General features: G+C 42.0%; 1 protein-coding gene across 4 annotated transcripts in view; it reads right to left on the bottom strand.

Annotated features, from left to right (window-relative positions):
• Window positions 1-24,970, bottom strand: part of LOC138481515 (cadherin-10-like) — a 1,315,401-nt gene that overhangs the window by 361,463 nt on the left and 928,968 nt on the right. For all 4 annotated transcript variants that reach the window (XM_069613702.1, XM_069613701.1, XM_069613700.1 and 1 more), the window contains one exon: window positions 12,197-12,491. In XM_069613702.1, the coding sequence (XP_069469803.1) occupies window positions 12,197-12,491 (295 nt within the window). The remainder of the gene's footprint in view (window positions 1-12,196; window positions 12,492-24,970) is intronic.

Genomic DNA, 24,970 nt, shown 5'->3' with positions numbered 1-24,970 from the left:
GTGAGTTATTTTAAAATCAGTGCAAAAGGACATTTGTATCCATCTGCACTTAATACACATATGTGGGAGCGTACCCCTCCCCACAGATCATTCGGCAGTAAGGAACTGTGGTGTTAAATGTCGTGTGATCCTTCTGCCAAGGATGACTTTTCTCCTGATTTCTGCATCACGTGTGTTAATGCTGCGTCTCGTGCCAACTGCTCGCAGACTGCCATTGTGTGCCTTTGCAAGTTTCAAAGGCAGTAGGGGTTTTGGCTGCTGCACACCCTTCATTCCTTCACACACTTTCATGAGACTAATTGTACCGCACCTCAGTCAATTCAACTCTTCCGGACAGCCAGCATGCTACATGCTACTGCCTTTGCATGTAAAATTGCATTTCTCTGTTATTTGCTTTAGTGCTGATCAATAGCAAAGCACATTGCTTCTCGCGGTGTTAGTAAATAGCACTGGTTTGCATGCTCCCAATTATATTTTAAAAAAATAGCGATTCACATTCACTACATAGTAAAAATGCCAATTGAATACTACATTCTTAACTTGCAGTGCCCAGAGCATTTCATTTCATTTGGCCAGTGTTCTCCACACAGCTGTGATGTTCTCTGGAATTCCATAATCTGCATAGTCCTGCCAAAGGCAGACTCAGTTTGGCACGCATTTTCCTAACTCAGCAGCTCCTGAGCTCAGTCAGTGTGAGGTCCAATTTGGAAGAAAACAAATCTATACAGAATTAATGGTACACTTAGAAGGCTCTTAGGAGTGGACCCAGAAACCAGGAAACATGTACATTGAGCCCCATGTGCTCGTCCTGCTGGGTAGTCTTGAGGTTCTGGGTTCGAGTCCATAGAGAGCTGGAAGTAGCCCACAAGGTTTCAAGCACATCCTCTCCAAACTTTAGATTGTTTGTAGATGGGCAACTGATTTTAAAGGTCAATAACATTAAGAGGCATATCGTTCATTTGGCGTCCTTTTCACTGGTAAGGATCACCATTATGTTGTGGAATGAACATTTGAACAAATAAAACATGGTGCTCCCAAATAACAGATGTTTTATGAGAATCTTACAACAATTTCATTGAATTTGAGTTAGGAGAGCTATTGCAAAGACCACATGTATAAAAGGACAGGAAGTCTACATGCACTCAGTAGGGTTTGCATTAGAAATCAGATCATGGATTGGAATACCTTCAATTTATATCTCACAAAATAGTGGGAGATGTAGATAAAGACGGTATCCCTACAAAATATCCCCACCAAAAATATTGCCGTACACATGAACGTTGGTCTCGCCATAGGCAATATTTTTGGCTGGGATAATTTGTGGGAGCGGTGGTTGCGGGGGTGTCCCCCGCACTTTTTAAAATAATGTGAGAGTGGCGGGGGTGTCCCCCGCAGGGGCCATGTGTCAATATTGCGTCAAAAATATGGCGATATTTTTGTATTTTATGATATTTTTGCCGGGATATTAACACACGGAACCGATAAAAACACCATTGATTGTTTTTTCTTAATGCTATTAGTTACTTTAGCAATTTGAGAGTTATGCCAAGCCAATTGTGCAGCACGACAATGGCCCTGCGACTTCTACTTGGTAATAGGTCTTTATTATTCCGGGGTCACTGGGGACATATGTCTGTACCGGCTCGTTGACTGGCATTGAGTTAAGGGGAAGAGCGTGTCAAGGGCATCAGGTCATCAAGTAGAACAAGGGAGACAAACTCAACAATCTAACCTCTTTGGACAATTTGGATAAATAACTGCACGGTGGGGACTCTTAAGATGAACTGATGTGAGTAGTAAGCCTGACCATGATAATCACTGCGAGGTCGGTTCATATATATATTTCTTAAAATTATGTCTCCTTCACTTTGCACCTCAGATTATCCCAGAAGCTCATTCTATATGCGCAGATCCTTGGCCAGGGGTGCACTGGGAACCAAAAGAGGCCCTGGAAATAATTTTCAAAAGTAGCCCCATATTACACATTTTCAGCCAGCCCAACCCTTTTCCTATGGGATAAAATTGGAAATACCACACGAAAGAGGCCCAGGATGCAGAGACCTACTGGGAAATCTCCAGAGTTACCTAGAGGTCAGTCCACCCCTGTCCTTGACAAAGTGTTTTTGTTGCTATCATTTACGAATGAAAGTTGGTAATGAAAAATGAATGCCCATATTTCAGGAATCCGTAGCCTGCATAATGTGCCCATCCTTTTTTTGCATGTAATGCTCCCTGGCAGAGAATAACACTGGGCGATGAATTTGGCATCCATTGGAAATAAGACCAGTGAGTGAAATGGAGAGAGAAATATCACGCTTATCATGTCAACGGGTATATAATATGGTGGCATGCTAATAATCATTTAGGAGCTATTGTCCCTGTAAGTTAAGGACGAGCATCTGTCAAATGAAAGGGCTGAATTATAGCTTTGAAAATCGCCATTTAAAAACATCTGTTTCTTGGATCTGTGCTAACCAGCAGTTCCCACATTCAATTAGTCCTTTAAAGACCAATAGCATTGGTGTCATCTTCTTGGGTTAATTACTAAGCCCTTCAGTAAAGTGCTTTGGCACTGCACCTTGTGTCAATGTCTGGAAGGTACAGCAGGCTGATGTAATGGCACGTGCAAATCAGAGAATGCCAGCGGAGGAAGGCGATTTAGCAATATGCACATTCCTAACTTTGTAAAGAGTTAACTTTAGAATAAAGATCCAGCACACTGATCCAGTCCTTGTGTTTATTCAACACAATGCATTTGCATGTGTCTGTATGTTTTCTCCTCGAGCTTTGCATCCCACCCTGTGAGCTGGCATCCGATTTTCTATTCAGTGTAACATTTGTTGGACAATGTGTGACTCTGCAAACAAGTGGACTATAACATATCGGAACAGTTCCTAATTGAACTTGTGAAATACATCTCCACACCCCGCAGACGCTCATCCACCGCAGGATCCTGTCGTTATTATGGCACGAATGTCTGTGTGACTGTACATATGTATGCTTCCATATATGGATAAGAAGGAAGCACAAGTCCATGGAGTGACGCCCGGAATTGTGCTGCTATGCATTGTACTAGCTGAAATGGCAAACAAGAGTCTTTCATTAATCCGTAGCAAATAACATCTCAGCGCTGATTTTTCATAAAGTAAAGTATATATATATATAGAGAGAGACTTTTTTGCCACATTCCTCCTATTTTATAGCGTTTTGGTATTCCACTACTGATTAAATTCAGTATGCTTTGTTTGGTGTACTATATTGCATCAAGTGTACAGAGAATAAGTCAATTATCAATTCGTACTCCTCATACCAGAATATTTCATAATTTACTTTCGTCAAACAAATAATGAACACATGGCCCTCATTACAACCCCGGCGCTAAACCATGGCGCTATTAGCACCATGGTTGGTGCCGGTGTTGTAATGAGTCCGCCATGGTGGAATGGGGAAATACCGCCCAATCCAAGGTTAGCGGGGCGGTATTTCCCCATTTCACCATGGCCCTTCCCCATTCCCATTTTCGCCCCATAGGGCTCAATGGGACTGGGGAAGGCGCTAAGTACGGTACCGCAAGCTGCAGTACCGTAATTAGCACCGAGGTCCCTTTGCGGCACCCTACTTTAACGGCTGGTAAAACCAGCCGTTAAGGTCGGGTCCCTCAAAGGGACCTCGTAATCAGGTGTTAACGGTTTAACGGCGCCAACACCTTTTACGGCGCCATTAAACCCTTAACGCCAGGGTCGTAATGTGTGCTTAAAAAACGATATCATTATACATTACATAAAATCTGTCAGGATATTGGCAGTGTAGCCAGCATTACTGGACCTGCTTCAGGGCATTATTTTGATAGGCCAAAACGGGGGCTCTATATGCTTCCTCCGGAGCACTCCTCACCAATCCGCATTCCTGCTGAATCTCCACTGGGGCCGATTCATGGAATATTTGCCCAGTTCAATGTGAATTTGCACTGATGAAAAGTGATGATGATAACTATTCAGTCAATGTAAGGGATGTCAAACCTCAACTATTTTTGAGCGTGTACCCTACCCTAGGGTGCAAGAATTATCATCCATTGAGATCTACATTCGGGGTTCAGAAGGGTTTTCTTGAACTACAGCAACCCTCCCCAATCCTTCTGAAGGGGCCGATCACCACCCACATTAGAAAATAATAGCAATGTTTTCATAGCCCTTATTTGTCATAACTCCCAGCTGAATTACCCGTTCCTATAAGATGCATTAAGACCAGTTATCCCAGTGACAGCAGAGAAAGACCAGCAATGGCATATTTTATAGAGAAATGTGGGTTCAGCAAACTGTGTAGGACAATGTTAAAGCTAAAGCTTGCTATCAATTACTAATCCCTACCCCCTTTCAGAAGGTGACCCTGAAATAATCATCACATAAAGAAATACAATGAGACATCTGTCATCTATCAGATGACTTCACATCACTCAGTCCCAGGGGCACCATTGCCGCCATTGTTCATAACTGAGGTTCCTTTTTCCACACATTGCTTTAGACATTGTAGGTGGTTTGGAACCTTCCACATAAGTTAACAAATATTCATTGGGCATTCTAGTTTATTCAACCAACTATCCTGAAGTGTCCCCCCTGAGATCTAATATCATCCAATAGATTCTGAAACACTTCTTACAATGCTTTTCCAGGTTTGGCTTTCTCGTGTTATCCTAACAGAACTAGATACTATAGGTATGTGTAACCTAATGAGCAAAGTAAAATAACTTTAAAGAAAAATGAACATACAAGCATCTGTATACCACCATCAAATAGATAGACTAATAGAAACATGTAACAAAACCCTCAAAACCATTCTGAGGATGACAGTAAGAGAAGAAGATAGGAACTGGACAAACTGATCCGGTGGGCTATTTTTGCAGTTAGGAAAACAACCCAAAGTTCCATTGGATGTTCCCCATTTGAGGTAGTCTATTGGCAAAATCTGTGAATTGTTAATGAAAGACTGAAGGAAACCTTGGAAAGACAAGAAGACTTGGGTGAAAATCAAGCCCTCTACACGCAAACCATTCACCTTTGTGTGAGAATTGGTAAATATGTATCTATCCCAAACACACAGAAACAGGCTTACATGACAAAAAAGGCCATGCTCTAAATGTTCAATGTAGAAGATTAATTGTTATTCCCCTACACACTTCTGAGAATAAGAATCAAACTTTCTAGTAAAAAGTGTGGCAGCACTCGGCTTGCTTATCCCAGAACACCTCAGCAGCCAGCAGAAGCAAAACATTGCAGAGCTCTTGAAACAATTTCCAGATTTACTATCTGCAGATTTAGGCTGAACATAGGGTTTCTGCCAATACATGAATATACCGGCCAGCCAATCTGTCCAGTTAAAACCCTATAGAATGCATGAAGACAGGAGAGAACTCATCCACAAAGAGATCAGAAAAGTGCTAAAACTCTAAGTGAGTGAGCCCTCACAAAGTCATTGGTTGTCTCAAGTAGTACCTGTGAAAAGAGGACCTGATGATAGCTAAGGAGATCTAAGCCTTTTCAATGCCAAAGACTGATGAGGTCATTGACATTTGGGAAACACCAAGTATATCCCCACTTTAGAGCTCATGAAGAGATATTGGCATGTTCCCCTATCCCCAGGTGATAACAAGAAAACCTTCTTAAACCATGCTGGATGGATAATATCAATGTACCACCTATTGTTCAACCTCCACAGGACATCCACTCCATTCCAGCTGCTGGGCAAATTGCGAAGGCCGCCCAAGGCGAGGCAGACTAAATGATGTTACCATACGGCAGGCTAGGAGAGGGGCAGCTCCCGTCCAAACGCCTGCTCCTCTCCCCCACAAGCACAGAGACATGCAGTCTCTGTCACACAAGCCGAGGAAGGGTGAGGTGTGATCAAGCGCCTCACCCTTCCTCCAAATAACAAGGTGCTAAGCAACTACGAAAAACCAACAGTCACGCAGGGCCCAGGTTCAAAGACCTGCCCCCCTCCTCAGGGGGGCCAGACATGTTGGCTATCCGGCCGGGAGCTGGCGCACAGCCCCCACTACTATACACATCAAAGATCCAGAGCTTCCCTGGGTCTTATAAATAAGAGCAGAATGCTCTAAGAAAACACAATCTGTTTGTGGACCTTGAATGGGGAACCAAACTGACAGGAGGTTCGCTGTTCACTCAGCGTCTTCCACACTTTGCTTCTTTACCACAAAACCCTCCACCCTACAAATAAGGGAGAAGAACAAAGGAAAAGAAGTACAGGGCACTGTAAGGTGTCCACAACGAGTCGTAGGACATGAGAAGGCGGCACGGACCAGAGGGGGTAACCTCAGGACCCAGTTGCCAAAAGTATGATATTATTATGATATGTGATTATTTGTTTATCTGCATAAAAATATCCGTACAATAAAATCCTACGGCCTTTTATTGCCAACGCTTGACAAAATGTTGTGAGACAAATCATTTTGCGTGAGGGTTGGGGTCGGCCTACAATGATGCATGCATATGGGTTCATCAGTTATTATGGTTATCATTTTGAGGCCATACCAATAGTTTTCCAGGGCATATATCAACTAGATAATAATATGTTGTCCTAATATATAGTCCCACCTGGGTTTATCATAGGTCACACTTGTATGAGATCCAAAACACCCTGTGAAACACTGGTTTAAAAGTTAGCACTGTCAAATGCCATCTGTTGCAGAATGACATTAAATACATGTTTCTTTGTAAGTAACAGTCTCATCCAGTTCCAAGAGAAAATAGTGAAGGAAGATAAGAACAACCTTAATGCCACATATTAAGAAAAAATAAATGCATTTGTGGGCCTCTTCAGTTAATACTGAAACATTATTCTTGCTTGTCTCACTCTGGCGGAACCCCTACAAAGACAAACAAAAAAGCACTATGGTAATGTATTGGGATGTTACAAATCGTTTGAACAACTCAAAGGGCCTCATTACGACCCAGGCGGTAAGTTACCGCCTGGGTCGTACCCTTACCACCATGGTGTAAACTATGTTTACACCATGGTGGATGGCGGATTTACCGCCCCATTCCAAGGTGAGTGGGGCGGTAAATCCCCATTTCCCATTTTACCTTTCCCCATTTTTGACCCATAGGGCATAATGGGAGTGGGGAAGGCGCTAATTACGCCACCGTAAATTACGGTGGCGTAATTAGCACCATGGTCCCTTAGCGCCATGGATTTTAACGCCTGCAAAAAGCAGGCGTTAATATCACCATGGCGCTAAGGGACCTTGTAATCAGGTGTAAAGGGTTGGCGCCGTTTAAGGCGCCGTTAACCCCTTAACGCCTGATTCGTAATGAGGCCCAAAGACTTGTTATGCAATCCCATCCATTTAAAGATGGCAGGATTTTCAAATACTTTTTTTATTGCAAACTGATTCCTTCAGAGTAGGCATAGAGGCAGTCTTGTCAGAAAGACAGAATCCTAAAAGTACATGTGAGTGTGCATTTGAGCCTAAAACTATTTTCCCTTGGAAAGACTTATGGTACTATAGTGCTGGAGGGAGTAGCCAGGAACTGGCCTATGGAATCCTTATTGTACTACTTAGAAGGAGGGAGGTTTACACTAAGAATAGATCATGACACCCCTTGATTTGGGGACCTGTCAGAAAGAAACACACACCAGTGTTACGTTTATTTTTTATATTTTTTCAGTTTTTTCAGCTATACTCATTGAGTGTAATACACCACAAATTCAGAGTACAGAGCAATGTGAATGTTACGGAGGATCGTTATAGAACTAGGGATAGCCTCAGAGAAAGGGATGTGGAGTGTGGTGAGTTGTTCGAACTTCCCATCTTTGCATGTGGGTGAAGTGAGCCACCAGGGACTCGGCTGGTCTTGACACTACCCAATGTGTATCACAGAGTGTGGATGGGGAGAGTTCCCATCATAATGCTGTCTCCCCAGAGAGGCGCTACCATCCCAACCTGCTGGGATGGCTGTGTAGTCAACACTCTGATCACTGAGCCACAAGTCCAAGATGAAGTGCTATTTTGGCTTATTGACTACTCATTCACTAACTTTTCCAACTGAAGTTATATTCCCTTTTTATCTCTTGAACTAAGTGAATGCCACAGGGTTCATCAGGTGACACCTACAGTATCATACAATTCCAGTACTGCCTTGCAAGAGGAAAAAGCATGGCAGCTGGGAACTTCCTAGCAGTGATTAGCTTTTTTGCATATGCCACTGGAATGCAGAGTTTTCCGCAAAACAGTGGCACAAGAGGTTTATTGTCAACAAAATTGCAAGGTTGGCATCATGTAAGCCCTGTCTGTCATGTGACTTCTGCTCTTTCTGTCCTCGCTCAAGCAATTTCAAAATAAAGGTCTGAAGCAATGAGGGATCACCACTAAATACCACAGGTGTGGTAGTGGATTGGCTTAGTGTTTCAATCCATGATAGAGCTGCAACATTTACAGGTAAGTGTGCAGACTAGTGGTGGAGTGTTGCTGATATGATGGTATAGAGAGGTTTGTACTACACAACAATTCACTTCTTCCTATAACTCTATGGTACTACAGCAGATGGGGCCTAATAGACATGGTAACCAAGTTTCTCCCTGACCTATATTTGAAGACTGGTTTCTGTCAAAGTGTGCAAATGACAAGATTCCGTTGTATAAATACATGCAAACATTGTACTTTTCCTCTGGGCTAACAGTACACGGGCCCATTTTATCCTGACATCCTGCTACTGGCAGTAGTGGTGGTGGTATTCTACATACAATGTAAAGATGTCATTCATTTGTACTGGTGGATGTGATCTCAGAATTACTTGTAGCATGGTTGTGGAAGTTGAGTTGGATGATAACTTAAATCGAGCATGTGCAGTTTTGTGCACAGAAGGTGCTGCTCCAAATGTGAAATGATCCTGGGCAGCATGCCTTCCCCTGCCTGTAGATCATGTGGGTGCCTCAGAAATGTTGTGCTAAAGTGTTGTTCACCCACTGAATTGGATCTCGTGTCACTCTGAATCTCAGCTACTTTATCTCACAAATGCATAAGTCGTGCACAAGCTGTCATGATGGATTATGTGTTCCCCATCCTCCTGCTGCTCCTCTTTCAAAGTGTCACCAGATGGCATTTATCGTGTTAACTCACTTCAAAGAATGAACACTGGATGGTATCTCACAACTCCCTGAAGCTATGAGATACCCTCCCAACAATCACATAAGCATGACTCTTGTGCAAGCTGCCCTCATGACCTCTCTGCTCCGAATGTGTCCCTGAAAGTGTCCCCGATATCATGTGTCTTGTTCACCCATATTAAGAGAAGGACACTGAATGGTATCTTCTGACTACCCAAATCTCTGCCACTGTATCTCTTCAAAGATCACGGAAGCTGCACTGAGGGCTTCACTGCTGCTCCTTCTCCTCCTCCCAAATGCCACCTGATAGCACAGGTCCCTATGAATGACTTCCAGGTTTGAAAGCGGAATGGTATCTCCCACCTCTCTATATCTTTGCTGCTTTATTCCACAGAAACCAAGTAAGCATGAGCAGCACAAAAGCTGCCCTCATGGATTCTCTGCTCCTTATCCCAAGGGTTACCTGATGGCACATGTAATATTCAGTCACTTAAAGAGACGACAACTTAATGCTGCCGAGATCAAAGTAAAATCAGTCCATCATGAGTCTATCAAAAGGTGCCCTCAGTGATTGTCTGCTGCACCTGATCCCACCACCAAGGTGCCTCTTAATGCCACATGTCTCGTTCACCCACTTCAAGAGATGGACACTGAAGGAACCTCACAGGTCTGTGAATCTCTGCCACATTCATCCACAAAAATCATGTATATGTAAGTCCTCTGTAATCTGCCTTGAACTATTCTCTGCTTCTTGCTCCTCGTCCAAAGTGTCACACGATGGCACACATCTCATTCCCCAACTTCAAGAGAAGTAAACTGAATAGTTTCAGTCACCCTCTGAATCTCTTCCCCGTTCTCTCCCAAATATCATGTTGCCATAAGTCTCGAACAACATGCACCTAGGGATTATTTTCTCCTCCTTCCTCTCCAGCAAAGTGTCACCTGATGAACCGTGTGTCATTCATTTAGTTCAGGAGATGAAAGGTGAATGAGATCTCCTGTCTAACTGACTCTCTGAAACGTACTCTACCATGAATTATATGCGTATGATCTCACACAAGACACTCTTAGAAATCCTACACTCTACCTACTACCCCTACCAAATGTAACCCAATTGTGCATGTCTCATTCAATCCCTCCATGGGGCAAACACTGAACTGTTTTTCATGGCTCCCTGAATCACAGCTACTCTTGCTCACACAAAATTCATGCCAGGCTGTTTATAGCATAATCAGTCCAGAATGAGTTACTCCTCCTCTTCTTCCTCCTCTCACATTTCACCCATTTGCATGTGTCTTGTTCGCAGACCTTAAGAGATAAAAACAGAATGGTATGTCCCACCACTCTGAATCTCTGCTAATTTCTCCCACAATTAGCATGCAGGTGTGATTCTCCCACACAGCAGCCCACTGGATTTTCCATTTCTCCTAATAAGAGTCACTAGCTGCTATGTTTCTTACTATGTTTCTCACTTCAAGAGGCAAAAGCTGAATCATAGCGCCAAAGTCCATAAATATCTGCTACTTTCCCTTTGAAAAAGTATGTAAGCATGAGTCTAGCCCAAGGTGCCCTAAACCTATGCACCCCCACCACGTGTCACCCAATGGCAAGTGTCTTGTTCATTCACATCAAGAGAAAAAAAGGAATGGTATTTCCTGCTTCTCTGAATGTCTGATACTTTTGCCCACAAATATCATGCACGCTTGTGTCTCACATTAACTACCTGGATGTTTCCCCTGCTACTTAAGCTTGTCTTCCCAAGTGCCATCCAATGGCTTGTTTACTGGAAGAGTGAAAACTAAATGGTTTGTCTCCTTGCACATCTGCGTATGTCTCCTACAAAATCAAAATGAGAGTGGGGGTCATTACGACCCAGGCGGTAAGTACGCCAACTTTACCACCATGGTGTAAACTATGTTTACACCATGGTGGATGGCGGATTCACCGCCCCATTCCAAGGTGAGTGGAGCGGTAAATCCCCATTTCCCATTTTACCCTTCCCCATTCCCATTTTTGCCCCATAGGGCATAATGGGAGTGGGGAAGGCGCTAATTACGCCACCGTAAATTACGGTGGCGTAATTAGCACCAAGGCGGTTTAGCGCCATGGATTTTAACGGCTGCTAAAAGCAGCCGTTAAAATCGGAATCAGGCATTAAGGGTTAACGACGGCGTTAACCCTTAACGCCTGAGTTGTAATGAGGCCCAGTGAGTCTAACAAGTTGAGTTTAGGATTCTCTTTTCTTCCTCTTTCCTTCCTCTCAAGTATCACCCAATGGCACGCTCACTCACTTCAAAATGCAGACACTGAATCGTATTAACCACTTCCAGGACCTCTGCCACTTTCACCAACAATAACCCTGTGAGAGTGACTCTCACAAATGCTTTCCACAGAGATTCACTTCTCCTGCTGCTTATCCTCCCAACCGTCACCTGATGGCACATGTCTCATTCACTTCCCTCACAGGTATCATCTGGGTTGTGAACCTTATTTACTTTCTTTGTATAATCATCCTGTAGGAAAATGTGATTGGACTTTACACATTTATTTAACTATAAATGTCACAGGTCACATTTTACCAGAAGACGATTTTGAGCTGTATTTCTTAAATGCCCATATGTTTGGATATAGCTGCTAAACTTGGTTTCTGATTATTTCTGCAAACATAAAATGCTGCTCAGATGTTATTGCTAAAATGCCGACCCTTAGTATGGAACAGATCCTCCAAGATGTGATGAAACGTGATATGACTAGATTCCCAAATCTGCAGCTAACCTACTCTATTTGGTGCTGATCATTTAGAAGTCACTGTGAGTAACTCTGACTTATTTCTGGTGTACATCTAGCAATAAGCTAGTCAGAGTTTCAACCAGTTACTTCTTTGTCACTCAAATGGCCCTCTTCGTGTTGTTGTCATGGATATGTAGAGCTTCTCATAGTAACTTCTTTGTGAATCGGTCACATTGTTTATCAGCTTAGATTCCCAAGAGTCAACCAGGCACAGGCCTAGCACAAAGTCCTTGTGTTTTTCAAAAAGAACATGCTATGAGATCCAGAACATATTGGAGAAACTTACCAATGTCAGACATTTCAGGCACCGTAGCCGAGTAGACTTCTTCTGGAAAGGTTGGCTCATTGTCATTGATGTCGTGAATTTTAATTACAAACTCAGATTCCGGCTCTACGGGTTTTCCCGAATTGCGTTTCACCGCTTGGGCACGTAATGTGTATGTTGCTTTCTCTTCCCTGTCAATTCTGCGGGTCGCGTGGATGTCACCAGTGTTCTCATCAATCACAAAGAGAGTGCCAGCCCCATCTCCTGACAGGATGTATTTGAGCGACCCATCTCCTTTGTCCTGGTCTGAGTGGAGCTGCAGTGATAAAAAGAGATGGAAGCAAGTGTCAAGGTACACTAAGGACTGGTGTATACAACATAAAGACATATGCATCAGGATCTGGAACAAAGAACAGGGGGCTAAAACAACTTGTTATTTTTTTGGATTCATAACCATGTAATTTGTTTCAGTTTTGTTGCCAATTTCTAGCACAGATCCTCTCTAAATGTACAAGATTTGTTTTAAGTCCTTCTGGCATTTTTGCCAAAATTCGGACATGGATGATATGTGGTGAATTATGGCTTTATGACATCCTTGTGTCCTATAATACAAAAGACATTTATTTTATATTGATTCATTTTTTTGTATTTAAAAATACAATAGCACTCCAGGGTCAGACCCAGCGGGTGGAACGGCGCCCGCCCGCATAGTTTCACAGAAGCACCGGTACCGTTGTTAACGGTGCCGGTGCTTCCATGGTCCCCATTCCCGTTCAGTCCTGTTGGACTCCACGGGAATGGGGACTTACGAAATTATCAGCGCCTGACTTCCCGGCCGCAGGGGTCGGAATACCCTGGTGTTACCGGGAAGTCAGGCGTTGGTAATTCATTACGGGTCCGGCAGGAACCTGACGATTTTACCAGCACATTTACCGCCAGACCCGTAATGAGGACCAGAGATTCAGGGGGAATGGGTTCCGAAAGATTGGGCACTGATGAAATAAATAACCTCGATAACAAGTGACTATTGCCTGGCTCAAAGCTAAGCGCATATAGGATTTTTGGAAAGATTACAGTTCCGACTAAGGCATACTTATGTTTAAATTTGTTTATTTTTTTTTTTTAAAAAAAGGCTTTATACTGCTTCTGTCTCAGTTTGTAATAAATGTGAAAAAAGACTTTTTACGGCAAGGTAGTACTCTGTTATTCTTGGAGGCCATTCGATTGCGCTTACAAATTCCACTTTGACTTACTATCTCCTTCTCACAGTGACATTGATGTCCATAAAGGTGCCGCACGCAGAGCATTGTTTAAAAAGTTTTATAGCGCTATCTACTCACATTTGTTAGAGGTTAAATAAATGCGGCAAGTTACACCTTCACAATCGCTGTAGAATCCCCTAAATAAGTCATATGATTGTCCCCTTCTATAAAATCCTGGCATCTGTGCGATAATTTGTTTGTGGTCGGTGTACTCATTAGTGGTGTGATTCTGAAGCTGGGTGAGATGTAACAGGTAATGATATTAACAGTTTTCTGTCTGTACTGGACGCCTGTCTGGCAGCAAACGTGTATCTTCATATTTATTTATGATTTACAAAAATATGTATGCAGTTCTACCTGGGTTGTTTTCTTCTAATGTCATGCATTAAAAAAAAGTCTGCATAGCTCACTAAAATAAAGGAAATATGTAATCGAAAGATATCCCCCTCTCCCTGCTCCTTTAAGCACATGAAGGCCTATGTGGGTACAGATATTCTGCAAGCTTCGAAAAGCCATCTGAAAAATAGAAGAAGAATCAACTTGCTGCTGTATTCAGTGAAACATGTAACAATTCTAAGGCACATGGCTAACACCGACAGTGGCTATGATAAGTGAATGTCAATCAAGTTATCATGGCATCACCTTGCTTTCCTGGCTCATGGCGAGTATGGCAGTGCTGGGAAAAATGGACAGTAATGGAATTACTGCAATTTGTCTTGCTATGCCATACTGCGAGTATGGCCCTGTAGTGAGGGAGATCATATGCCACAATGAAGTAGTAATGGCCTCAAAAGTTGCATGGTTCACAATGAAACATGAGCAGTGACATATCAGGTACACAATGGTATGCAAAGGTACTACTGCATTGCATGAATGCATTCAGTTATTGAAAGAAAACTTTTACCATGCTCGCTACAACTCCTCAACAAGCCCTGGTGTAGTTCGAAAAACATTGCTTTGCTGTGATTTCAATGTATATGGTACTAATGTCCGAAGAACATAGGATATCTGGAAAAAGGCAACCATTTCATCAGCATCCACATCCTGGGAAGGGCGCTCAGCCAATCAGGCGGCTGGAACAGTGGGCGAGTACACTGTGTACCACCCACTGTTTCCAGCCACCTGAGACCCTTCCCCGGGTGGCACGATTTCGATTGTGGGATAGCAACGGGGAGCCTCTCCCTGTTGCCGCTCCATGTCCCCACTCTCCTCCCACGCCCCAAAACAAACCTTACCCTTTCTCCAGCCCCCTCCCTCCCCACTTGCCTGCTGGACAAGGGATTTGTGCTCCTGTCCTGGTGCTCCTCTAGCATGCCGCAGCCATATAAATGTCAGCAGCCATTTTTGCTGGTGTGTAGAATGGGCTTTCGTAATATACGCAGATGATCCCTGGGTTGCAAATGGCTATCATCCCCTTGTCGGGGGCGGATATGGCTGTTAACGGACCACATCCCTCACTAAGGCCCTTGCATTGCTGGGTCCTGCCTAAGCTCGGGCATGTGGGTCGTAACCGGTCATTTCCGCCCTTCGATGTGGGAGGGTGATTGCCATAATCTCTTTCTATGGTCATCCCAGCTTTAAACTTTTGTCCTTTCCATGAAGGTGCTCTTATGTTTGCAAAGAATAAGCCCACGCAGTCCACGCCAAATTAAAGAATGACAGTATACCCTTGTGTATGGAGTAGGAAAAGTAATTTTATGTTCAGGTAATTGGATATGGTGTTACTGTTCTCCCAGTAACGCTCAGCTAGTGAGTCTACTGGGCATCTGCTCTCAGTGCAAAGTTGGTGACAGCCAGATATTCTTTCCATCTCAGGTCAGTCAGGCCAAAATACAATGTGAAACCAATGATGGCACACCCTGTTGCATGCCCGGCAAGCTTGTCTGAGAGATCCCTCAGATGATAATTCAACATTCCCTCAGCTTCATCACAACAGTACACTTGAACAACCATTACGTTGGATACCCTAAGTAACCATTTTGATTTCAGTACATTGTTAGTAACATTGTTTTAAACAGCTACACATTTCGAATTGAAATTTATCATGTCAGAAAAAGACAGTGCAGAACAACCTTCTGAGCGTTCCATGTCGTGTTGTTGACAGCAATTCCTTCGAAGTATTTTACTTCATCTGAATTCCACCGACACAACTCATATATTTTTTTGTTGTTGTTGTGGGCTTTCCCCCAATCCCCCTCTTTCACTATACCAGTCCCCCTTTTGCCAAGCCCCTCTCCACCCCTTTTGCCCCTTTACCTCCCATATATATGTATATATATATATATATATATATCGATATGTTTTGTTGGCCGAATTCTTTCAAAGTAAAGTGCTTGGGAAGAATTCCTGTCAGCAAAAGGACAGCATAAGCATTCTGAGGCATCACAATAACTCTTTAAATCTTGAAACACATGGACAAGGGAAGTGGAACATAACATTAAGCGAAGCAACACATATTTATAATACTCTGGGAAATTAACTCGTTAGAGCACACTGTCAAAATAGATGCAGAACAATGCAAGCACATATTTCGAGAAGGGTCCTAGAGCCTAGTGCAGGTAGAGACTGTAACACTCTAAAAAAGAGAGATTTCCAAATCAAAACGTTGTGCAACTCTACTAATACACTGTATTTGCTTGGGAGTGGGGAGCAGGAGTAATATCTATGGACTTGGGTTGGAATATGAAATCCATAGTAATACCTCTCATAGCCAATAACTATAGCTGTTCGTTTTCCCCTTGGGTGAGGGTGGGAAACCCAACCCCTATATGTAGAAGTGTGAATATCGTTTTATCAAAAGGACAGAACTAGCTTAGCAAAAACATGGAGTCTAATGACAATCAGTGAACAATATTCAGGGTCCAAAGTATCATCTTTGTAAAGATGGACATCAGAGGAGAACTTTATTCAAATACGAACATGTTTCCAGTAAGTCAATCACTGAATAAGTCGTCCAGATGTTATAGAATAATCCCATCTTCAATTCCTATGAGAGATTGATGGCCAGATGGGTATATAGCATCTATTGTGTAGAGTCATAAATGCACACTAGCCATATTGGGGAGCAAATGAGCAGTGTGCTACCTTGAAATGTAGGGTTGACTACACTTCAATCAATCAACTTCCCAAGACAATAGGCCACTTCATTATTTTTTCAGTTAATCAGCAGCAAATCTGATGACTAACCACCACACGTGTTTATCATTATCACCACTTGGTCCTGGGACATTACCACAGGAGTATGAGTGGTGTTATGTTTGTGCAAAACCCAAATTTTTGTAGTTGATACAAATGCTGGCAGATTTGTGTTGTGTTTACTGTGAGCAGCAGCACCTCCCAGTAAATATGGTCATTTTCAGGAGTAAAGGATTTACCCCAAAACATTTTTGCAGGTGAATCCTCCACTTTAGCTCCAAACTTTGTATGTACGGTAGAACTTGTGGTTTTTCCGTTACCTCCAAAAAAGTGGTAGTAATACAATTGCCACCACTTTTCTACAACACAGATGAGCTCATAATGAGGCACAATGGTCCCTGTCTGTTCAGTGTTTTAGGATGGGGTTTGCAGTTGACTTTATTGATACGTTTAGTAATGTTGATAGAAGAACCAAACTCCCATCTTCAGTAACATGTTGTTCTCTACAGTGTACACTTCTATCTGTTGAAGAGATGGGAGCAAAACGTATCCATAAGAGCCCTCCTAACTTGAAAGAACGAGGCTTCCAGCACTCTTCTTTGCATTGATTTATAGTATTGGGGAAAGTGGTAAGAGAAGCATCCCAGATGGTGGGAGTCAGCTTGCTCTCGTCTGAAAGTATGAAGAAGTGTGTTTATCCTTTCTGTACAGCTCTGCATGGTGGATTCGATGGAACCAAGTCCACAGAGACAAGGGCAAAGAATAGAACATTTCATACAACTCAAGATAAATTATCGCAGCACCCACAACAATTATTCCTCCAGGGCTCTCACCACTCACTGCCAGGACTGATCTTGCTGCCTGTCTCAACATTGTACACATAAGGAGGAATGCTGACCATCCTATGTACCTCTCCCTCAAGAAGCAGTACCCACATCGAAAAACTCTGTCAGTCTGTTTGGAATTGCCTCAAGCATCTCACTACCCTATTTTTTTGAAGGCAAAGATAATTCCGCTGAAAAAGATGGGGACTCATCTGCAGTGGTGCCTCCATTTTGGATAGTAGGCATGACTTCAGTTTGGAATCTTTTATTAAGCTAGTAGGCCATAAAAAACGACCTCACATTGCACCATTGCATATCAATAAATCGGTTACAAATTCATATTTCAAAGAAAATCTTTTAAAACAGCAGCAACATTCAATTTTTCCGAATTCTAAAACATACAATTATAAAATCTAGTAAACCAATGTCTTAGAGGGGGAAAGTTACCACTTGCAGATCATACAGTTTAAAGATTGCAGCCCCCAAAAGAACAAATACAAATCATCGGTAATCCTGAAAACAACATCTCATATTTTAGACCTTATGAAATCACGGCATCATTCAGTATTTGATTGAACCACAACATTGCCTTTGTAAAACCTAACAAGTTGTGTACTCAAGAGGGGGAGAGTACCCAATAACACATCATAAACATAGAAAACCTGCATCCTTCCTAACATCAGATACAGAGTGATCAATTATCATGAAAGCAGCATCTCACATTTTAAGCCTCAACAACCAGGCCCTATGTATACATTTTGATACTTTATAAACCTTTCCTGCATCGTCAGTTGTCTTACATAACTCCAAGACTTTGATGACTGTGTCTACACCAGCTAGTCTCATTAAGGGATTTAAGTATAACTTTCTTAATCCCTGAGTAGCGGGGCAAAAAAACATAAAATGCATAACACTTTTCTAACTTGCACCCACTTGTATTTCCTGCGCTCCCTGAGGCGGTGAATTTTGCCACCTTCAATGAACCCAATCTGAAATTAATCAAAAGTGCATTGGCAAGTGGAGAATTGATCAAGTCGATATGTTTTTCAAACCCAAAATCTACTTGAATGATACGTAGTCTGGTGCAGATTTTAGATAACTGCATGCTTTAACCATCATCCTCTATAGAATTCCTCACATCTCACATATCTTTACCTTTATACATTTGGACTTTAGCTTATTAATCAACAGTCCATACTTCCTGCTCATTTAGATCATAAAGGTTTTTTTCTGACATGCACCAGCCATGGCAATTAAATTGCTCCCTCCAGACTCATCAGATGAATCATATCCATCCTATAAGATTTAAGTGTGGCGTCGCCGAAAGCCGGACCCAATAAAGAATTAGTTTGGTTGCGGCAATTACATCAATTGGGTATAAATTAAGTTCAAAATACAACAGCGCATTGGACACAGATAAAGGGAGACACAATAATCGCTTGAGAAACTTGTTTTCCACTGTTCTCAATGGCTTCAGGTCTGCAAACCCCCATAATTCTGCCTTGAAAAGGGTGGCTGCCGTGGCCTGCTTCTGTATATATCCAGGGCAGGGGAAACAGCACCCATGCCGTGGTTGTTGAAGAAAGCATGCATGCCACCACTATACCTTTCTAGCGTGACAGTAGCTCTTGCAGTGTGACTTGACCAGTTCCCACTATCACTGAAGCATGTGCCCAAGTAATCGTAATGCCTTACTTGTTCTAGTGGCATCCCCTCTGCACTAATGCCAAGGTTCACAATGTTACCAAAGATGGGCCGAAAAAACATTGTTTCTGTTTTCTCTATGTTCAAAGACAGTTTTAACTCCTCACATTTTTCCAAGAAAGCTAACAGTGACTGCTTTAATCCCTGGGGGGTGGTCGACAAAATCACAGCATCACCTGCAAAGAACAGACAAGAGTATCTCAGATTGCCAAGCTTTGGCGGGTCCTTGACATCAGCCAGCAACTGCTTCACCACTTTTTCTATATAAATACAGAACAAGAGAGGCCTTACTCCTTCGGTGACATCAAATTTATCAGTGACCTTGCCCCCCAGGCCCACACTGACTGTGACATTGTTCTCTTTGTGAAGGGATTTAATGGTTCTTAATGATCCCATTGGAATTCCTCTTTTACGTAAGACTTGTCATAGCAGATTCCGTGGGATGCAGTGAAAGGCCATCCTAAGGTCCACAAATGTGCCATAAATTCTCATCTTCCTAAGGACGGTATATTTTGGATAATATTATAGAGGCGGAAGCTCTGATCTACTGTACCATTCACCCCCTGGAAACCTGCCTGAAGCATGCTAATAATCTGATTTTCTGAGGCCCATGCCTGTACTTGCCTTAATAGTGCCTTGGCGAAGATTTTACCTGCACTATCTAACAATGAAATTGGGTGATAGTTTGCAGGACACTCTTTCAACCCTTTTTTATAAAGAGCTTCCCGAGGATCGGGGCCCAGACAGCTGGTTCTTCGTTGTATAGGTCTATCAGCACTTTGTCTGTGCCTGCCGTCTTCCCAGCCTTGTGTGACCTAATGGCAACTGCCACATCATTGATGCTAAATAAAAGTCCCTCAGGTTCCTCTCGAATGGCCATGTCTCTGCAGTTATAATACACTGGAGCTCTACATTTCCTCTCCCCTCAGCACCCAACACCAGCTTCCAAAATGTAACATAATCCCTGAGTCGAGTGCAGAGGCCAGAGACTCCCAATTGTTCCTTCAGTAAAGATCTGTGTTAGACTTGACCTTTTCCCTGAAGTAGGGCTTTATCTATTGCATTACCCTTTACTAGCACTCTTACCATCTCTTGTTTTGTTGTTACACAATCCTGATCATACCATTCAACCCTTGGTTAAGGCTTTTTGTTTTATTTGTCTGCTGGTACTTGTTGCAAAAAGAAGAATTCCAGTGAATAAACTGTTGAGGTAAATACACAGACCTCGTCCCTTGGTAGATGCCTGGAAGAGATATTGGTTCTATGACAGGTGCTGAGTGAACAGCATACCCAAATAATCATAGGTGTCTCCCTGTGTCAGTTTCTTACCCGTATAGACCACATTTTCTTGACAAATCAATTTTGATTGACTAGCATACCACGATGTAGCGAGAATGCTAGAGTGATGTGTTCCATCCTCTTGAGGCCAATTTGAGTCTGGCAGTTTAGATGTGCATGCCTTCTGTAGGTGCCCATGAATTCCACTCCGTTGGTTTATGCTGAAGCAACGGCAACGTGATGTGGTAACGGGCAGTCAAGAAAGGCTGATACGTTCATTAAAAGAGGTATGGCATGTGTGGTTTGATTACGGATAATTGTTTGTGCTACCCTAATAACATTATTATTAGCCACTCAAGAAATAAGTAACGGTCTGAACATTAGCGAGATTTTATCTGTAATTGCTCAGAAAATAAAATATGCTCTGGAATTGGGGTTTGCAATTTGTGGCTCTCCAATGTCTTAGACAGCGATTCTTATGATCCAACACCATTGGCTGTACAAGCTAGAGCTGATGATAGCTTTACTTCAAAACAGATGGAGAGCCAGAGTTTGCAGAAAGCTGCTCTAGTGTAAGTAAAGGACACATCTTGTGAATATCAATTGCTTTCTCTTTGGATGGCACAAATATAAATGTTCAACGTATTACATAGTCGCCTATTTACAAGAGTAGCCTGTGCAGCGGTAGTGGGGTTCTGGGGACATACCGGAGGTGAGTGAACTAAGTTCTGGAGAGTGCACTCACAGATTTGGAATTGCACATTGAGTTTGGACTAAGGTCTACACACGATGGATGTTCAAAATGAATTACACAAGTAGAGGTAGAAATTGCCTGCTCCACCTCTATACGATTTAAAATAGGAAAAACAACATATATGATGGCATTTTGTATACTATAATTCGACAATTTAGCTCAAATGTAATTTGGGAGGAAGACAATTCACAATCAAGCATAGGCAAAGCCAACATTTTGTAGCTGTCATTAACAGGTGCAACCTCAGATGCTCCAAACACATACGTCCATGAATAAAGGACACCAGTACATTTCACACTATTACAAGTGATAACGCATATTAAAGAACAAAACACAATATAAACATGCACGTAAAACAAAAAAAAAACGCTCTTCCTTAGTGCCTTTGCATTCTAAGCAATTTCCCAACGAACTGGCAGCAGAGACAACACATCACAATATCAGAAACATAAAAGAGGTGAGAATAGCGACGCACTACTAACGCAGTTGTGCATTGATATACATTTGCCATCCATCACTATCAGTAACATTAGATTTTGCTGCACTACATGTCACTGAAGTGACACCTGAGAGCTAAAACATACAACTGCCAACCTCCTGAGAAGAAACCGTCATCTGTGCAGATGGTGCCTCCTAAGGGAGGAACTCCAGGTGAGCAATGCACCTGATCAACATACCAGGTGACCATGAAACATCACTTCACAATTGTACATATGTTGTTTACTTTTGTTCAACCCTGCAATCAATAAGAGTGAAGATTTAATTTCGTAATTGACACGCTGGTCTAGTTTATTCCATCAATGTCTGTAGCGTTCACAGAACAGAGCATTCGAAATTGTAACCTTCAAAGGACATGCCCAATTCGTTAGTTTGACTGAAACCACCTTCGATCCTCTTGTGGAGGACACATGATGCAGAGGCATACCATGTGTTCTAGCCAGGTGCTACACGGGTATTGCATTCTGTCTATGTGTATGCATCACATAGAATGTTTAAGCCTACCAGTATCAAACTGCTGCTTGCTGATATTGCTAGTAAATTGCATCCGAAAAACCTGCTCAGACGAGATATGCAGTAAGTTTCTTTACAGATGCCTCCAATATCTATACATATATTGTATCCTATTTTCTGATTAAAGTCCAGGCTCAAATGCAACATGAAAATGAATACACTACTGTAAAACAAATATCACAGTGGAGTTATGTTTTCACAATCCCTGCTGCCAGAGTCAGCCAAAAGCAAAATACCAGCTGCCACTTCAGCACTTAATCAAAGGCATGACTACACTTAATTAAAGGCATGATTAGCTTTTCAGTTACCTTCCTATTTGTGTCAGGCAATTTAAAATGGTTAGTAGAAAAGGGCACACATAAGATACTATATTTATTTAGAGCACTGATCGACTTTCATTCAAGGGAGCAGGAATCTGCTTGTTACCACCTATCTTAGACCACCAAACCAGCCTCTCAAAAGCATTGTATGGAAGTACATAAAATATGCATTTGCAAACTGCATATTGGTGTGCTTTTTTCTGTCCAGATTCTACATTACTCCACATATCAAACACTGGAAGATATCTCGCTTTAAAATGAGCAAATGGCAAAGGGTGCCCTCACAGTTTGGGGTAATCAACCATTCACAGCAACACAACTGTGCAAGTGGTAATGGGAGAGAAATCAATTGATTAATGCTGTTTTTTTGTTGAGAAAATCCAGGTGAGTGTATTTTCTACTACCTGGGATACCCGGCGTGTGTCCTGATCGAGTGGTGTCTCATGTGCCCAGGAGGTTGTTGCTCTTATCCTCTTGTTGGCAAGACTTGCTTCAGTTTGCTCTGGCATCTCATTTGTCCTGGAGAAAGTTGCTCTTGTCCTCTGGTCGCAAGGCATGAGGCTAATTGTTGTTGCGTTTCAGAAGCTCTTGATATTGATTTTCGGTTTGCATAAGATGGAGCTTTTCCAAGGAATGTTTGTTTTTTGTGGGGCATGTTTCAGTAACTCAATGGCTTCAGTGCATTTGAGAAAATGTCCAAGATAGATTGATTGATTGTGCTCTCTTCTTGTGAATGAACTTAAGTAAACTGTAACCTTGCCATTTCCCATATTTGGAGTGGTACGATAAAATAAAATGTAAAATCTTTAATGATTTTGATTCCCTTTAAATTGCTTTAATAAACACTTCCGAACTGTATACAGTAGTAATACATTTTAAAGGAATAACCAATATATCAAAAATTTTGCTTCAGATACTTTTCCAAATTTTGCTTCCTTCGAGTAACTACTGTAGTGAATCGGGGTGAGCATCAGTAAATGAGGTTGTCTACAGAGTACATTTTTTGCATCCAAACATAGACTACAATCTTGCCCCAGACAAATGAGGAATCCATGCAAAATTTGGTAGCAGTGGGTTCGGCGGTGTGGATTTGTATAGCCGGACAAACATACACACCCACACACATACAACCTTTTTTTTCATATATACGATTTTTGCATCCAAACAAAAACAAGGATCTTGCCTCAGAAAAAAGAGGAATCCATGCAAAATTTGGTAGACATCGGTTCAACGGTGTGGATTTATATAGCCGGACAAACATACACACATACATACATTCAGCTTTGTATGTAAAGATGTAATGCTTTTTTCATTGTAATGATGGAATGTCACTGTGTACAGTAAGGGTTGATACCTCTAAAGTATATATAGATCAAAGCAAAAAAGGAGTTCATAATGACCCATTTACACACTGCATGGGAATGATCGGGAGATGATGTGCTTCAGAGATTCTCATTTTTGCACCAACTACAATGCCCACATGAAAAACGTGTTTCCCAGTAATGAATAGAAATGCTTGCAGTTCCTTTCTGAACAGAAAGAAAATATAAACAAACGCAAAATACCTTTTTACCTACCTCTCTGGGGCTCATGTAAAAATTGGAGGACTTTCAAGGAGCTCGTTCAGCTTACAATTGAGTGGCATTTACTGTGTGGTATTCTATTGGAATCCCACCAGAGTTATGCAACACCAAGGTTGGTATCTGGAGGTTGCAAAAAGGCACTAGATCCCTTGTTTTAGCATTGGCACCAAGATTGCAATGCGTCTCCAATTATCAAAGGGCATGATGGTGTGACAAGGTATTATCAGGAGAAAACTACCCTCTACCATATGTACACATGATATTCCAAATCACCTCGCAGTTCTTTAACCTTACAAAGGAATTCATTCTTCAACATTATTCCTCTTTTTGGTCAAGGAACTCCTGGGTGACTTGTTACATTTTCATGACGTACAGTAATGCAGACTTCATACCATAAAAATGTATGAATGCTTTTTGTTTTTTTTTCTTCGAGGAAGTGGATAACAAGTACACGTCAGGTAAAACTTTCATCACGTTTCCTATCTTATTTTTCCGATAACCCCAAGAATAAAAAGACAGTGTTGGGCAGCAGAGAACAATTCTGCAAAGAAAGCAGGGCACTTGTTGATTATATTTTCTTGAAGATTGAGTGCCATCACAAAGAAGATTGTGTTCACCCTAACTGCATTTTTAAATGTGTTTCTAGTTGCCACAGTGTTGGAATAAGGCAAACGTTAGGGGATTTACACACTCCTCTGTTTGATGTATTAGTCCTCTATTTGTTTCTTTAGAAATCCCAAATAAAAGATGTGTCCCTCTGAATGACACTCTTTTTTTCCTTGATGAAGGCTGTGGCATTGCTGCCTCAGTTAAACATTTAAGACTAAATAAAGTCCTCTCTCCCTTTCCATGGAAGCCATTCAAAAAATAGGAAATAAAGTAAACAAGAAAAAAATTGCTGGCTTGCAAAGGAGAGTAGGGACT

This window comes from Ambystoma mexicanum, chromosome 5p (genome assembly GCF_040938575.1).
Source record: "Ambystoma mexicanum isolate Mex_15411 chromosome 5p, UKY_AmexF1_1, whole genome shotgun sequence".
In the NCBI taxonomy this organism is placed as follows: domain Eukaryota; kingdom Metazoa; phylum Chordata; class Amphibia; order Caudata; family Ambystomatidae; genus Ambystoma; species Ambystoma mexicanum.
Note: the sequence above shows the minus strand (reverse complement) of the source record. Positions and strands in the feature narration are given on the sequence as shown.